Source organism: Schistocerca serialis, chromosome 11 (genome assembly GCF_023864345.2).
Source record: "Schistocerca serialis cubense isolate TAMUIC-IGC-003099 chromosome 11, iqSchSeri2.2, whole genome shotgun sequence".
Lineage (NCBI taxonomy): Eukaryota > Metazoa > Arthropoda > Insecta > Orthoptera > Acrididae > Schistocerca > Schistocerca serialis.
Genome location: NC_064648.1, coordinates 95,360,361 through 95,377,758, shown reverse-complemented (window position 1 = coordinate 95,377,758; position 17,398 = coordinate 95,360,361). Strand labels below are relative to the sequence as shown.

General features: G+C 42.5%; 1 protein-coding gene across 1 annotated transcript in view; it reads right to left on the bottom strand.

Annotated features, from left to right (window-relative positions):
- Nucleotides 1-17,398, bottom strand: part of LOC126426769 (uncharacterized) — an 80,534-nt gene that overhangs the window by 31,546 nt on the left and 31,590 nt on the right. The window contains exons 3-4 of the mRNA XM_050088757.1: nucleotides 9,450-9,616; nucleotides 787-914 (exon numbers count right to left, since the gene is read on the bottom strand). Of these exons, the coding sequence (XP_049944714.1) occupies nucleotides 787-914; nucleotides 9,450-9,616 (295 nt within the window). The remainder of the gene's footprint in view (nucleotides 1-786; nucleotides 915-9,449; nucleotides 9,617-17,398) is intronic.

The window sequence follows — 17,398 nt, the reverse complement described above, 5'->3', positions numbered from 1 at the left end:
GTGCATTTAACAAAGACACTCGCAGACGCAACACACGCTAACTGGTGGACCTCAACCGCAGGTTTTCGTTATTGACGCGCGTCCTCTGTGGCTGCGGCGGCTGGGGCATTGCCGTGTCACACGGACAGTGCTGGCTGGCAGTGGTGAGCACAGGGGGCCACCAATGGCGTCGAGCCACAAGTGTCAGCTGCGCTATCGTCTGGTCATGGAGTCCTGGGAAATGGTCACGTGAATGTTAAGGTGGGAAGAGTTTGAGCAGTTGTAACGAACTGTATAAATTATGTGGTATGTATACAGGTTCGTTACGAGATTTGAAGTTGACGAACCTCCATGTTGAGAGAAGTAATTTTATAGGCCTTCCATATGGAGTAGAGATTCTTAGGAAGAGAAGATGCTGATGGAGACTTGAAATGCCACACTGAGACTTCACTCTCCACTAAATATGAAGCTAACATGCTTCAGCTTGTAAAGCAGGATGCAAAGTTATCTGAATCTGTTAAAGAAGTAGCTAGCAAATACGAGAAAAGAAAGATACAGACGATTTTCTTCGATCTCTAACCATTCCGAGCTTAGCGTATCATAGCCCCAAATGGCTCACAGAAGTAGACGTTGGTTCAGAATTCTTCCAGATGGTTAGTATTAGAACTGGAGAGCCAAAGATAGCTACAGTGTGAAGAAGGTAAACTGGGGAACACTCTCCAAGAACTGACCAGGTGGTGTGTGTCATTTCGTCACCCCCTGTACGTACAATACAGTTTATAAGAGGAGGAAGAAAACTCCACTTACCATACGTTCGAATGCGAGGGGAACCAACAGCTGCGAGGCGTGCGTCGCATCGAGTGAGAGCAGCAGCGCCAAGTCCCGCCAGTAGCTGGAGAGTCGTTCCCGGAAAACAGCCGCCTGGGCCTGCAGTTCTGCATAAGACGGGAGACGACGGACTGGTGAACAAGCTAGTGGATCAGACTTCTGTAGGAAGCACAACTTTCACTTTCTGCACCCACAAAGTGTATACAGGTAGAGCATTTACCTTTTGAAACTAGATCAATATACAATGTCAGTAATCGTATGAGTTACAGCATGGACACCTTGACCGAACTTTACAACGCTCATATTCCAGCGACAAATTTAAAGAGCACATGACGCAAAGAGAGAGGAGTACCATCACCTAACGTAGATCCAGTAATAAAAATTAACCTAAGGGTAGAAGTATCAAAATACCTGAAGAAGTGGAAATATACAACTATTTCAAAAATCACCCACATGGCTTGCCCAACAATAAGACAGATTTCAGAAATAAGAGATCTTGAGATAAAATCCAGTCAGTTTTATGTGCTAATAATAGAAAGTAACATTAATGAGGATGAATAGTTTGGCTGTTTGACTTTGACTTACTGAGAAGCACAGGACGTAACGATTTGCACAGGATTGTGTCTATGCTGGTTTTATAATATGAGTAGTCTTCACGACGTTTCCCGTGAGTTGTATGATATGTATGGAAATGAGGAAGAATTACGTTCACTCATACACGTTTTTATAATTAGGGTGTATTTATTTTAACATAAGTAATACATTTTAATAATTCAGTAAAAAAATGAATAAGGTGTTTTGCAAGTGTAGCTGAAAAAGCCATTCTCGGCCTAAACGTACTAAGGACCATGGAAATGTACGACTATATTTGTACTGGTACAATACCTTACATATTAACAGTACATTTCGCAATTACATGGTGATACACATAATGTTCTGTAATTTGTGACAAGTATCCAATCACATGTTTTTATCTCATTTTTGTACTCCTTTTTCTTTTTATTTGTCCAGTAGATCAATTCATGTACGAAAGTTGTTGTGAAGGCGATTTATGCCTTTGTGATGTTATTATGGTACAAAGAATACATATGTAAAATTATATATATATATATATATATATATATATATATATATATATATATATATATATATATATATGATTATTACTGCCATGGTTTCATGAGCAGCCAAGCTACTGTAAGCCTTTGACGATGGATACCATATGTACTATTACGCCACATCATAATAAAGAAGTGTCTTATCTTATTTCTTTACATCAAATGATTGTATCGTAAACAGAGTGGCAAATTCTGTAAACGAATGTAAACACACTGTTAAGATACTCTGATATAAAACGTTTACTGTGGGATGTATAATCACTGCTAAGAACAAAGAAGAAACGACTTGTGAATATGTTCCCCACCAACCGCCTCAGCTGCCATATAAGTAACATGAACAGTGATTTGAGGGGATTCATGTTAGTGAAGTTAACATCAGTAACAATAAATTTACCTTATGGCATAACTATGATCCTTACGCTAATCTAAAGTTGATGTACACTCGGAGTTAGGAGACTGAACATACAGAGACAACAGTGAGATATACACACGTCAGAAGATTCGTAAATTTTGACATCTCCAGTGGCCCAATGCAAGTGACGTACAGTTTATAGCATTTGTTGTAATATAACTGCCTCATGTATGGGATGATAGTGGCGTTCTATACATGCCATCTGCCCTTCACTTTTCGGTTATTGCTGTATACCTGCATAAAGGGCATAGGATCGAAACTGTAGTCGTGGAAACAAATAATGTTACAGTTAATGGCAGATACGACGTCTTTAAGAAATATACTGCATTATTTTTATGCCTGTGCGAAATTTTTCGCATTTCGTCCTTATGCGAGCTTATTTTCAGTACAGAAAAGACATTGCTACAGATGGAGAATGATGTGTGTACACGATGTTTATTGTGTTCCTAATGCTATTGGGATTACTCAGCGGCAAATCGCAAAAGAGAAAGTCCAAAGAAGGTGCATCTTTATGTCTCTGTAAAAAAACGAATCATCGGCATGAGGGACTTGAGAGCATCGTACCGACACATTACACTGGCATCTGGCTGTAGGGCAACGACTGCAGAATGTGTAGCCACGGGTTGGGGTGGAGACAACAGAGAGCTGAGAAGTTCACCAGCCATCACAGACAGACCGATGTAACCTGGGTTGAGATCTGTGGCTACCACTGACACCACACCACAAGCAGCATAGCGTAGGGCGTTCTGTGGTGTTCAGCGGCGGGAGCCGCTTTTGCCTGTGGTGGTCAGGTCGACGCTGCTCTGTCCTCAGGTGGCCTCGTGAGACATCACGGGAAGCAGCGGTCGTCGAGATGCCTACCTCTCCAGCCCACAGAAACAAACGGGGGTTAGGAAGACTCGCGATCAAATCATGTGAAAGGCATGTGGAACAGTTCTTAGGAATTTCGAAAATTCTTGAGAAATTTGGAAGCCAAATTATTATTCAAATTGGTTCTCGAGATAAACAATCAGTATCTCTGGAAAATATCATTCACATAGTTCCGTATGTTGCAAGGGCACATAAGTGCGAGGACATCCGCACAAATACCTAAAGAGCTCTCACACTCAAGTTGCTGACAAGAATATGTGTATAAGAGGAAAAAAAAGATTGAGGAAGTGTTAGATTACGATCAATTTGGTTTTAGGAAAGGTAAAGGCATCAGAGAAGGACTTGTGGGTTGGCGATTGATGATTAAAGGGAGACTTAGGGACAAATCTAGAAACGTCCGTAGGATTTGTAGTTAGATAAAAATCCCACGATACTTTAAAATGATGCAGGATTTCCGAAACTCTCAGGAAAATGGGTGTAACCTCTAGCAAAAGAAGGGTTACGTGCAATAGGTACATCAAACAAGAGGATTAAACAGGAAGACCAATAACAGCTCAAATTAGGAAAGGTGAAAGACATACATGTAATCGCCCCTACCATTCAATCTGTACATCGAAGTAGGAATGAGAGGTTCAGAAATGGAATTAAAATTCGTGTTGAAAGGCTATCAATGAGAGGATACACTCTATGAATTAAGACTAAACCGAAGAAAGACTAAATTAATGAACTCTAGCAGAAATGGGATCAGTGTTCAACTTAAGGTCAGAACTGTAGACGAGGATCTAGACCAACTGAAAGAATTCTGGTACCTTGAGAATAAAGTAACTCATAATGGACAAGTTAAAGAGAACATAAAAAGTAGAGAAGAACATTCAAAGCGGATGTTCCTGGCCAAACGAAGTCAACTAACATCAAATGTCAGTTTTGTAACAACGAAAACAATTATTGATAAAATTATTTAATAGGATAGATAAAAGAATCAACTCACGAAGCAGCGGCAGAACACACATGAAAGACTGTTGTGATTGGCAAGCTTTTGGAACCAGTGGCACCTTCTTCAGGCAGAAGGGTTGAAGGGGAAAGAAGAAGGGTGAAGGAAAAGGACTGAAGAAGTCTAGGAAAAGGGGTAGAATTTGGGAAAGTCACCCAGAACAGCGGGTCAGGGGGTCTTACCGTACAAGATGAGAAGGAAGGACTGATTGTTGGGGACTGCATCGGACAGGATTTGGAAACCTGAGAGCTTAAAGGTGGAACACAGGGTAACATGCAAGACAGAGATTACTGCTAAAACAGTGATCACAAGTTAATAATAGTGTGTCCTCCTATCACCACCTATAATAGCCCTGTAACTGGCAAAACATATTCTATCAAAGGGAGAGCCAGGTGCGAAACGACACAAGTCATATACCAGCTATTATAACACTGTTCAGCCCTCTACATAGGCATGACTACCATCAGATTATCAGTTAGGATGAACGGGTATAGGGTGAGGGTATACACTGCCACAATATCCTGTGGCAGAGCGTGCTTTACAGCATGACATCCGTGACCTCGGTGCCTGTTTCACCATCTGGATCTTCCCCCAGACACCAGTTTCCCACAACTCCGTAGTTGGGAATTAGCTCTACAACATGTCCTTGGTTCTCGCCGCTCAGCTTTTTATCAGTGTAACTGCTCTTTGCTTCACTCCATTTCAGTTTCCTGCATCTTTCATTGTCTTTCCCATCTATTTTTCACCGCCCCATCCCACCTCTGTTATGTACAATGCACTTAGCTTCTTACTCTTTATAACTTATGATAAATATCTTAGCAGTAATCTCTGTCGTACATATCACCTCGTCTTCTACCTTTAAGCTCTTAGGTTTTCAAATCTCGTCCGATGCAGTCCCCAACAATTAGTCTTCCCTTCTCATCTCGTACGGTAAGTCTCCCCTGACCTGAGGTTCTGGGTGACTTTCCCAAAATGTACCCCTTTTCCTAGACCTCTTCAGTCCTTTTCCTTCACCCTTTTTCCTTCCCTTTCAACCCTCCTACCTAAAGAAGGAGCCACTGGCTAGAAAGCTTTTCTATCACAACAGTCTTTCATGTGTGTGCTCTGCTGCCGCTTGGTGAGCAGTTTTTTTTATCCATCCAATTAAATGTCGGTTTTAGTTGGAGGACGAGTAACTCATAGTGTAAGTTTGGAGCACAGTAATCTATGAAAGTGAATCATTGACAGTGGGAAAACCGGGACAGAAGAGAACTGAAGCGTTTGATATGTGGTGCTAGAGAACAATGTCGAAAATTAGATTGACTGATAAAGAAGTGATGAGGTTCTCAGCAGAATCAGTCAAGAATGGAACATACCAAATACTTTGGTAGGACGGTGGGACAGCATTTTATTCTTGGTCATGCAACCTTATTGTTCCCTCTTGGTTCTTGTACGTATTACCCGTCTTTCTTTGCAACTTACTCTTATTTTTCTCCATATTTCGAACATTTTGCAGAATTTTACATTTCCGGTTGCTTTTTCTAGGTCTACATGGCCTATGAGTGTGTCCATTTTATTTTCCAAGTTTTGCTTCCCTCATCAGTTACAATGTCAGACGTGCCGCTCTCGCGTGCTATTAGCCTTCTGACAGTCAAAATGATCGACATCTATCATATCCTCTATTATCTTTTCCAATCCTCTATATATATTATTCCTGTCGACATGAGGTGTTAAGCGCATTGTGTGATAGGCCTCGCAAGTATCTGCTTATATCTTCAGCGTTGTATCTAATGGTATAGCGCCATTCTCGTATATTCTAGACGCCAACTTCAGCAGTTTTTGGTTGACACTTTTGCCAATGATTTCGGAAACTCGGAAGGTATGTTCCTTTCGCTTCTGCCTTCCAAAGCTGTGTTAAGCTCTGACTCTTATGTGGGATCTCCAGTGTCTTGCGTTGTGATTCTCATTTCTTCTTCTGTCAAGTCATCAGACGGGTCTTTCCCCTCGTAGATGCCTTCAGTTTACTCTCTCCACCTACCTGCACTCTCCTCTGCATTTGACAGTGGAATTCCTGATGCACTCTTAAAGATTACGTCAAATGTTCTTTGAATAATCTGTACAATGAATGAATCTTTCAGACGACCATGTGTTATTCTTTCTCTTCACATTTTTCCAACAGCCATTTCGCTTTGGTTTCACATCTACCCCTAGTTACTTCGTCCCCAAGTGACTTACACTGCTGTATTCCTGTGTTCCTCTGAACGTTTCTGCACCTTCTACATTTACCGATCAGTTGCCTCGACCCTTTTCAAAGCGTACCTCCCGTGGGGAAGCGAGAGTTTTCTATAGCTACCGACGGTTGCGAGTTAAAACAAAGAGCGACAGAGGGAAAGAGAAAGGGACTCCCTTCTCTTCCACTCCGCTCCAAGGTCAAACGTCGTATGCAATCATGACTGTTTGCACTGAAGCAATAATGTTATGTAATAGCAGTACGTAAAGTTTTGATATTTTTATCATGTAATTTGTTAAAAGAAAGGCGAACAAATATGCAAAATTAATGCATCCACAGTTTGAAACACTTACACTGTTTTACATCTGAGTCAACTTAAAGAGGCAGAGCTACAATTTTTGTAGTATGTGTATTCTGATATAAAGCATAACATGTGGAATTTATGAAACCCCATACATTAGTTTCTGTCATCAGTGATAATACCTGCTACAGTTGCAAAATTGTACATCAGCAGTTGATTTTATCACTGGGATGTGTATCAACAGTTGTGCATGCCCCATCAAGAGAAACGTGTGTTCTTATGTGTCTCCATTGTTGTTGTTGTTGTTATTAGCAGAAGTAGTATAATTATCACTACCGTGTGCTGCCTGTGTACTTCGCATGTCGTAATGTTGACACATTGAGATGTCAGGTTATATATAAGAGAGTGCACGAATGCCTTAATTTTATCAGGTGGAATAAACGCATAAAGAAGTAAATAAATGTACCCAATGTGCCAAATTCCGCTACTTTTTATAACGCACTTTACACTATTTCTAAGGACACGGGCTCTGTCGTTTCTTGCGATTCTTAGTGTCTGTTCTGCTGGGGTTGGCATCGTGTAGTGGATCCCCATACGCTCAGTAGCGTATGGCATTAAAGGTCTAAAAATTTCGTAAAAGTTACAGTACTTTCCTGCACTGTCACTTTTATCGCAACGACAATGAACGGGAGTCTTAAAACGTCACGTGTAAGAGATCTGTGCTGAAGTTTAGTGAGCGAGCAGTCTAGATCGCATCACATCGCATAGTGATTTTTAATCCGGACCTGTGCGCTACCTTCGTCCTGAGTATCCTGGGGACGCTCCCAAGACAGCAGCCGTGTTCACAGACCGCGTGGACACGCTCCTGGCTGGACGACCGACCACTCAGCCGTCCTGCCACATCCCGACATGCCCGCTAAGCCATCCGGTCTCAGCCTCACAGCAGATGTCTGGCTCCAGCGTGTGGACAGCGGCGGTCTCAACGTCCCTGCGATCTGGCGGCTCTACGGGACCTGTTGAGTGACGTCAGCTGAACACGACACAACTGGAGAGACTCGTGGACTCTCCTTGTCGGCCAACTCAGACCCTTGTCAGGGCTAGAGGCGGTGTGCTCTACTGATGTGTCAGCATGATCTCTCATTATGTGACATCGAATGAAATCTGTCCTCAACCTTCACGTTTATTACTTGTAAACTTCCACATAAACATAACTAACTCGACCTTGTTTTGTAAGGAGAAAAACGTACACTTGCGAGATCTCAATCCTAGATACCAAACACCCGCCCCCTCTTAAAATAAATGGCCATACTTATGATAATACTCATTTTAGACGTCTTGAATGCAGAGTTTTTAAAGTTCTGTAGGTGCAGGTTGCCCGCCACTGGCTCCGCCCCACTGCAGCTGCCCGATGCACGAGTGCAGAGTACTGTGCAGCGGGGAGACGTCCAGAGCCCTCATACCCGCTTCATGTCGCAAGTGTGGGAAGACGTGTGTGGGGCCGGTCACGTCTGCCCCATGTGTTTCGAAAGTTTGTTCTTCAAGTAGAACACATGTTATTTAACATGAAAAACGGGTAAGCAATATGAGCAGATAGTATGTCAATGCCATGCGCATATATGGTCAACACTATTGAGCAATATCTTAGGACAAATTCTGCAGCAGTTTTATATAAAACACACACACGCGCGCGCGCGCACACACACACACACACACACACACACACACACACACACACACACACAGACACACTCACCACACTCACACAAACACACACACACACACACACACACACACACACACACACACACACACACACACACACCGATCTCTGTTACGGACAGAGGCAAGGTGAAACCTGACAATATTAGTTCTTCAAAGCAAGCTTCCTAAATAGTCAGTTCGTGATTTTACGTCTCCGTCGCGTTGTGCCAATGAAGTTGTTTGACGAAAATGATCGTGGTGAAAGGGTATCGTCATCATTGTCACCACCATCCTCTCATAAAGAATAGTTTAACGTCAATCAACTATTCTTCTCTCCATTGAACGGGTCTTCTGTATGACTGCGGCAACTAAATCGCAAGGTACAAATAGTAGCACAAAGAACCGCTCATAGAGTTTCTTTTGCCTCGTGTAAGAGTTAGTCGAATAGCCACATATAACGACGCTTGCCGGTCACAACTGTCGCGAGCTTTGACGTTTAAACGTGGCAATTTGACCGTCACTGTATACTGCTCCTGGAGGTGCCACACTGTCGCTTGTCGGTTGACCGGCACTATAAACACGAACCTCTTACTCACCGTACCGCACAGTAGTTCGAGCTCCGACAATGGGCGAACGCAGCGGAGCGTGCCTGAAACAAGTGGTACACGAGCGTTGAAAAGCTATGTGTTCAGAAGGTCTTAACTGCGTACAGTCATAATCATGGTCCAAATCTCCTCGCGACATAGGCAGCCGGGGCTCACACCTTGCAAGTGTGCGTTTCGTATATGAGACCAGGTTGGCAATCTTCTCTTGTTAGATGCAATCGGTTGTGATTAGGTAACTGTTTCTTTTCTTCAGTGTGATTATTATTTAGTTCTTATGTTTTTATTTCTGTGCACTTTAATTAGGACAGAATTTTCAAATGTGGTGCAACTCCATCACCATGTGTTGATTAACTTCGACGAGAGATTTTATAGAAAACCTAAATGAGCACATTACGCTTTATTTAACAATAACGAACTTCCAAATAATATACTCACCAGGTTTATCCCTCCACTCAAACTGAACATAACGCCACCCCTCACACTTCGCTCTGCTGGCCATGGCTTTTGTGATGCGTCGAACAGCATGCACTGACTGGGACAGGATGTGATGCCTCAGATCATCCGTTTGCAGCGTTGTCATGTTCCATTCCATGTTGTTCAACCTTTCAAAATAAAATGGAGTCAGCTTATGTGACAGATGATATTATGAAACTTGACTGTATTTTGTAGAATAGAATAGTGAAAACTAAACTCAACTTGCACTTCTCCAGCTTTCACGTTTCCCCTTGATAGAGGTCGCCAGCCCATTAGAGACGAAACGAGGTGTCAGGAATTATGGCGTACATTACGGCTGGTATGCGAGTCTGCTAACATATTCTGGCGAAATGATCGTTTCTGATGAAATACAAGAACTCACATACAAACATGCAGCCAGAATTATGATTGGACAAGCACAGCAGACCGCCTTCAAAGGCGTGGAGTGGGCACTCCCCCACAACATGGCTCACCGTCTGCTCCTTGGCGCCATAATCACGAGCAGCACTTCCACTATAATACTACGTTTTCAAGACGTTGCCATGTCTCTCTTGTGCCGTTTGGATGAGGTTGAATCTTAATCTTTCGTGACAAGAAAGACCATACTGCGCTACCTTACTCGGTTGGACTGAATTCTTATAGCACTCTGTCTTAGGAATTAGCACCTTGGCATCCTTGATTGTGAGATTAACAGGGACAAAATTTGACAGAACATGCAACCCCTAAGTGGGAGCTGTTGTAGCAATGTCATTAATAGTCAACATGGGTCCTTACGTCTTAACTGTATGAGTGCCATTCTCCCACGCTTTAGCACAATATGCGACAGCTCAATAACCAAGAGAAATTGCAGCGTTGTTTTGTTTGTCTACATTTGCTCCACAGTTTTTTGCAGGAATGTAGTGCAGTTGATTTAGAATAGAACCTAACGACTTTCACAGGTCCGTGCAGTGCTGCATAAATGACAGTGACAGGACACCAAGGTAATTAAGGAAGTAGCTGCAGGAAATTTTGGTCCTATCCAGGGGCACATATGACTGCCTGTGTGCCTCTGTATCATGGAGGTAGAACTCTGTGGGCTCAGTTCCGCTTGTGTTTTGCAGGAGTCTCTATTTCTGAAAGTACTCCCTCTGTTTGATGTCAACATGGGGGCTCGTCGACACAGTCAGTAAGTAGCCAGTTCCACTAGATGAATGTGGTCACTAGGCGACCAATACGAGCAACAATAAACAACTACCTGGGACCTTGAAGTGCGAAGAAATTGGCTAAGGGGACACGTGAAACAGAACTTGGATCAGTGGAGTGGGCTTGTGTTCACCGGCGAGTACAGGTTTCGAATGTCGACTGGGGATCGTCGTACAAGGCTGTGTAGGTGACCAGGCACCGGTGCAGCTCTCTATCCATGGGTTCTGCTGTGGGGCGGGACTGTCGTATTTTGGGCTACTATTATGGTAATATCAACAGTAGCAGGAAACAGTATAACGGGAGTAGGATTCTTTAGGAAGGTAGAGCAGAGAGTGTGTTACAGTGAACAGTTCAGTGATACAGTTACGCTTATCACAATCGACAGTAAACCAACACCGACAACGATAGTTCAGATAGTACATGCCGACGTCGGAAGCTTAGGATGAAGATACAGAAAAAGTATATGAAGGTATTGAAAGGGTAATGCAGGACATAAAGGGAGATGAATCTCCATTGCTCGTGGGAGACTGGAATACAGTTGTAGGGGAAAACGTGGAAGAAATGGTTACTGGAGAATTTGGGGTTGGGATAGGGAATGAGAGAGAAGAAAGACTAACTCAGCCCTGATATACATTTCGGCTAGTAAAAGCGAATACTCTTAATCGCAAGAGGAGGATGTATAATTGGAAAAGGCTGGGTGATATGGGGAACTACAGTTAGATTACATCATGGTCCGACAGAGCTTCCGAAAGGATATAGTGGATTTAAGGCATACGCAGGAGCAGATATAGACTCATATCACAATGTAGTAATGATAAACAGTACGCTGCAGTTTAAGAGATAAGTCAGAAAGAATCTAAACGCAAATGTGTCAGTTACAGAAGTACTAAGGAATGACGAGATACTCTTGAAGATCTTCAAGGCTATGGATACAGCAACAAGGAATATCCCAGTAGGCAGTCCACTTGAAGAGGAATGGATATCTCTGAAAATGACAATAACAAAAGTTGGAAAGAAAAACATAGGTACAAAGAAAGCAACTGCGAAGAAACCATTTCAATTAAAATATTATTACCCATGATGAAAGAGGGAAGTTCAAAAATGTTCAGGGAAATTCAGGAATACAACAACTTTAACAGAAAGAAGGATGAGAGAAATTAGACTAGTTGCTGGCCTCAGTGCTGAATACAGAAACCAGCGCCAAGTGTTCCCCAGCAGAAGCTCGACAACACACGCACTCGTGACTCTATGCTCTTAAGCAGCCGTCTGATGACGTCACAGCCCGACTGTGGCAGGGATCCGAACAAACAGTTCAGCTTGTAGAGTTTATAGAAGTTTCAAACTGCTGCCTGAGCCTTTATAGCCTCTGAAGATATCTCCAGCATTTGGAGACGAAACGTTAGAGACCTTTCGTTGTTTTATTTTTTTTTTTTTTTTTGAGTCATAAGTCTTCTGATTCTTTTGATGTGGTCCACCACGAATTCCTCTCCTATGCCAACCTCTTCATCTCAGTGCAGCACTTGCGACCTACGTCCTCAGTTATTTGCTGGATGTATTCTCCAATTTCGTTAAGCAGGCTGTTCGATAATTGTCGCACTTGTCAGCTCTTGCAGTCTTAGAAATTGTGTGGATGATATTTTTCCGAAAACTAGATGATATGTCGGCGGACTCATACATTTTACACACCAACATGAATAGTCGCTTTGTCGCCAGTTCCCCCCAATGATTTTAGACATCCTGATGGAAAATTATCTATCCCTTCTGCCTTATTTGGTATTAAGTCATCCAAAGCTCTTTTAAATTCTGATTCTGTTACTGGATCTTCTAAATCGACTCTTCTTTCTTCTTCTATCACATCAGACAAATCTTCCCTCCTCATGGAGGCCTTCAATGTACGCTTTCCATATATCCACTTCCTCCTCCTTTTTTGACGGTGAAATTCCCACTGCACTCTTCATGTTACCACCCTTTGCTAACAATTTCACTCAAGGTTGCTTTAACATTCTTATGCGCTCACTCAGTCCTTCCAACAATCATTTCTTTTTCGATTTCTTCACATTTTTCAGGCAGGCATTTCGTCTTAGCTTTCCTACCCATCCTGTCTATTTCATCCCTCAGGACTTGCATTTCTGCCTGGATGGTCATGGTATACCAATCTTACTGTCGTCCGCCATATGGTCTGACAACCTCGAGTGATGGTGTGGGGTGTCATTTTTTTTTCACAGCAGGACTTCTTTGGTATTAATCTGTGGTACCCTTACAGCACAGCAGTTCGTCTGTGCTGTTCTACACCCCGTTTTGCTGCATTCAAGGTAAGCCATTCTTGGCTAACCTTTTTTTGCAAAATAATGCCCTCTCGCATATGGGGAGAGTTTTTACTATTTGTTTTTAGACTTGCCAAACCCTACCTTGGCCAGCAAGGTTGCCAGACTTCTTCGCAATTGAGAATAATTGGAGCGATATAGGCAGGGACGTCCTACCAGGTCGGGATTTTGACGATCTACCGCAGCATTTGGACATAATATGGCATGATGTTCCTCAGGGAGGCATCCAACAACTCTGTCAATCAATGTCAAGATGAAAAATTGCTTACATAAGGACGCATTATTGACTTACTTAACTTGTTAAGCTTCCCTCTTGAATAAGTCATCCACTCGTTTGTCTGCTCATGTACAGCACAACTACTACTTTCTGTATCTTTCGAATATTTCCTTCACGGAGTGTTCCTTTTTTTGTCTAAGAGTGTAATTTCCATATGTGACATCGTTTTATTAAGAGTAACTATAGTAAGCAGTAATAGAATGTCTAAATGGGCTAATATCTGATGGACATGAGGGATTCTATTTTTTTATAATGAACTGAACCTTTTATACGTCTTTTTTTGCTACAGAGGTCTGTAGAAGACTGTCCTGGTATTTGGCAGTCACGCTTGTCGAACAGTCCATAGCGCTAACAACTGGTCTTAATGGAATGACGGGTTTGTGAATTTTTGGTATACCACACAATCTTGATGGGACCAGTTCTGATTTAGTAAGACACTTCTAGTTGGTGAGAAAAATCAAAGAGGCTTTTACTAGCTGATCCGTTACCCTAAGTACTGATCTTGGGAGATTGCTTTTAATCTCACTGTACCTTCTTGGTTACAATACAACACAAGTTTTTCTGCAGTGGGTTCATTATTTCATGAGCATTGTAGCGTTGCCCTTATCTGCTGGAAGCTCTAGAATACATCAGAATTGAAATCTCGGATAGGTGTCTTTCCACAAGTTAGTGTTGTGTCATTGTTTATTGCCTCTGGTGGTGTCTCTGGTGGTGCCTCCACATTTAGGAGACGAAGACTTAGGCACACAAATAAGCCATGGACAGTGGCCTAATACCCATTAAGCAAAATTCACCAGTAGGTTGTATTTAAATTAGTTATCAGTACGAGTACGGGTGTTAGTGTTTGTAGGAATCACAAAAGAAACGGGGAGTGTAGAAATGGGGTGGCCAAGACATTGGCTCACGGGCCATGCCCAGGCACAAGTGCATTTGGCCCATTATTTACATCTCCCCAATTAACATTTATTAAATTTTCTCTGAAGTGCTCAATAAACACTGGGTTGAGCAACTTTACAGTTTTATTTCATGGTTTCTGAACTGTACACTTTGCTGTGTTTTCTAATTTAATCAATTGTACATCATGGGCTGATAATCCATTTATCAATGGAAAAGCATGTGTTAGTTTTACACCCTCTTGCTTTACAAATACATTATCTATTAGAGCGCTACTGCCTTGAGCTATACGTGTAGGGAAATTGATAGCTGATTCTATGTTATATGCAATTAATAACACTTTCACTTTTCCGATCTGAACTGGTTAGAAAGTTTACATAGAAATCATCACAGATTAACAAATTCCTGTTATTGTCTGACAGACAGCGTAATAGGTCATCTACATATGCTAGCAGATCATCTACTTTATTTTTTGCCCGCATCTCGTGGTCGTGCGGTAGCGTTCTCGCTTCCCACGCCCGGGTTCCCGGGTTCGATTCCCGGCGGGGTCAGGGCTTTTCTCTACCTCGTGATGGCTGGGTGTTGTGTGCTGTCCTTAGGTTAGTTAGGTTTAAGTAGTTCTAAGTTCTAGGGGACTTATGACCACAGCAGTTGAGTCCCATAGTGCTCAGAGCAATTTGAACCATTTTTGAACTTTATTTTTTATTCCCCTGATATTCTGATGAAGTCAGTTGATACTACCCTTAGCATCATCCCTATTTACTTTACATGAAGCTTCTGTTATTCTATTTTTCTTGAGTGTTGCCTGTTTGGACTTTGACCTTGACATAAGAAACCTGTCTACCTGGTCCCATTAACCACAGGGGTCACCCTCGTGTGACTGAGGCTCCCCCTTACAGTGTCTGCTAATAGAGGAGCTGACTTATCTTCCCCCTTCCTATTTAGGTGCAGGCCATGCGTAGTGTGTCCTCACCTACCAGTAGTGTCAACCGGAACATCGCGCGTGTGAGGTTTTGGGGGTATCTGGAACATCCCGTTCCTCCACTACTTCAGATAGCAAGCCAGAGTGTTAACACGCCTTACAGCAGTGTTCACGCAGGACCGAACATGGCGCTGAAAGACCTCCACAGACACCACATTTGTGTGGCCAGTTCATGTTCCTGTTTCATCCAAGTCTCTCGCAATAGTACACCTTGGATTCATACCACAGGCTGTTTCGTGCTGCTCCAACTGTAATTACCTCATCTCCCTAGCATTTGTTTTCACAAAACTTGTGAGCTGGTACGCTGCACTTAATTCCTCCTGAAGCTCCTGGCCTTGACTGTTAACTAGAAGGCCGGATGTATGTTCGTTTCATATATTCCAGAAAAAAGATGTCCATTTTTACAAGTGACAAACAGCAAGCGTGTAAAACACAATGCATCAGAATAACACATATTAAAAGCATAATATTACCAAGGAATACAGCAGTATCAAGAGCCATCAACTAGAGATAATCACAGCGAACACTGCAATATATTGAGAAATGTCATTAGACCAGCTGATTGTATCAGCTGTGTGAGTACATATCTGAGAATAACATTAAAATAAGCTGGTATATGTGGTTCAAATGGCTCTGAGCACTATGGGACTCAACTGCTGAGGTCATTAGTCCCCTAGAACTTAGAACTAGTTAAACCTAACTAACCTAAGGACATCACACACATCCATGTCCGAGGCAGGATTCGAACCTGCGACCGTAGCGGTCTTGCGGTTCCAGACTGCAGCGCCTAGAACCGCACGGCCACTTCGGCCGGCCAGCTGGTATATAACGAGGACAACGGCAGGCGAGCAACGGAAATTCTCGGTTATCTGTTTACTGAATGTCGTAGTGTGAAGACGTTACTAACGTTAACGGGATTTGCAAACGTTTAAATAATAAAGTCTTGTACGTCGAAGAAAGTTCAAACTCCTGCGCCTCACTCACTCAAATTGCTTGTTACACCATTTTTAATGTTGGAAACTAAAGGTAAAGCTGAAGGATGCAAACTGTAAGGAAATGGAAGCAGTTATTACAGAATAAATAAGAGTGCATGTGCTTGAGATCATAAATTATTTGGGACAGTATATTTTTCTATATCATGCACTACCGCTTTTGCGTCAGTCACCTAGCTAGTGAAATTTATTTTTTCCTGTGCGAAAGTAAATATTCAGTCATAAGGCTGTAAACATAACATGTTGGAAATATCCTAATCAACTTCCACTTCCATACTCCACAAACCCCTGCGAAGTGCGAGGTAGAGGGTTTTTCCTGCAGTAGCACATACTGGACCGTCTCCCCGGCCACTTCGCTCCTGTGCGCCCTGTAATTAGTGTGACCTCGTCTTTGCCGGCCCTACGAGAGCGACAGCCAGGCGTCCGTCTTGTATTCTCCGATTCTTCGCTTCATACGGCTTCTTGGAATGTTATGAGTAGGTATTCATCTTGAGGTGATTTCTCTACATGAAATCTCATTTTTTTAAATCTCGTCATTGATTTAAGAACAAAAATTTGAAAAGATTCAACCTTGAAAAAACACGGTTTCTTCTCTTTTTACCGATATGTATTTAAACCATATTTCATTATCACCAGCGGGTTTCCTTTATTCTTCTGCAGAGTAAAGAGTAAAATATCGCATTGGGATAGGCATATTTTTGGGAATGTGTTATTTTTGCTCAGAACGTTATAACAGACATGTAAACCATAGTAGCACATGCAGTTGTTCATGTCGCTGCACGTCATCTGCAATACCGAGATACCAGCCAAACTGGAAATAGCAGACACGGACATCAGCAACAGCATGTGCCATTAACGCATACATACTTCTAATACGTTTCCAATGCAAATGTACAATTCTAAAATTATACGTTTCCCCGTGTAACAATATATTCTTTCTAGACTCAAATTTTCTCTCTACAGCGGAGTGTGCGCTGATATGAAACTTCCTGGCACATTAAAACTCGAACTCGCGACCTTTGCCTTTCGCAGGCAAGTGCTCTACCAACTGAGCTATCAAAGGACGACCCGCGCCCCGTCCTCACAGCTTTAATTCCGCCAGTACCTCGTCTCCTACCTTCCGAACTTCACAGAAGCTCTCCTGCGAACCTTGCAGAACTAGCACTCCTGGAAGAAAGAATATTTCTGAGACATGGCTTACCCACAGCCTGGGGGATGTTTCTAGAATGAAATTTTCACTCTACAGCCGAGTGTGCGCT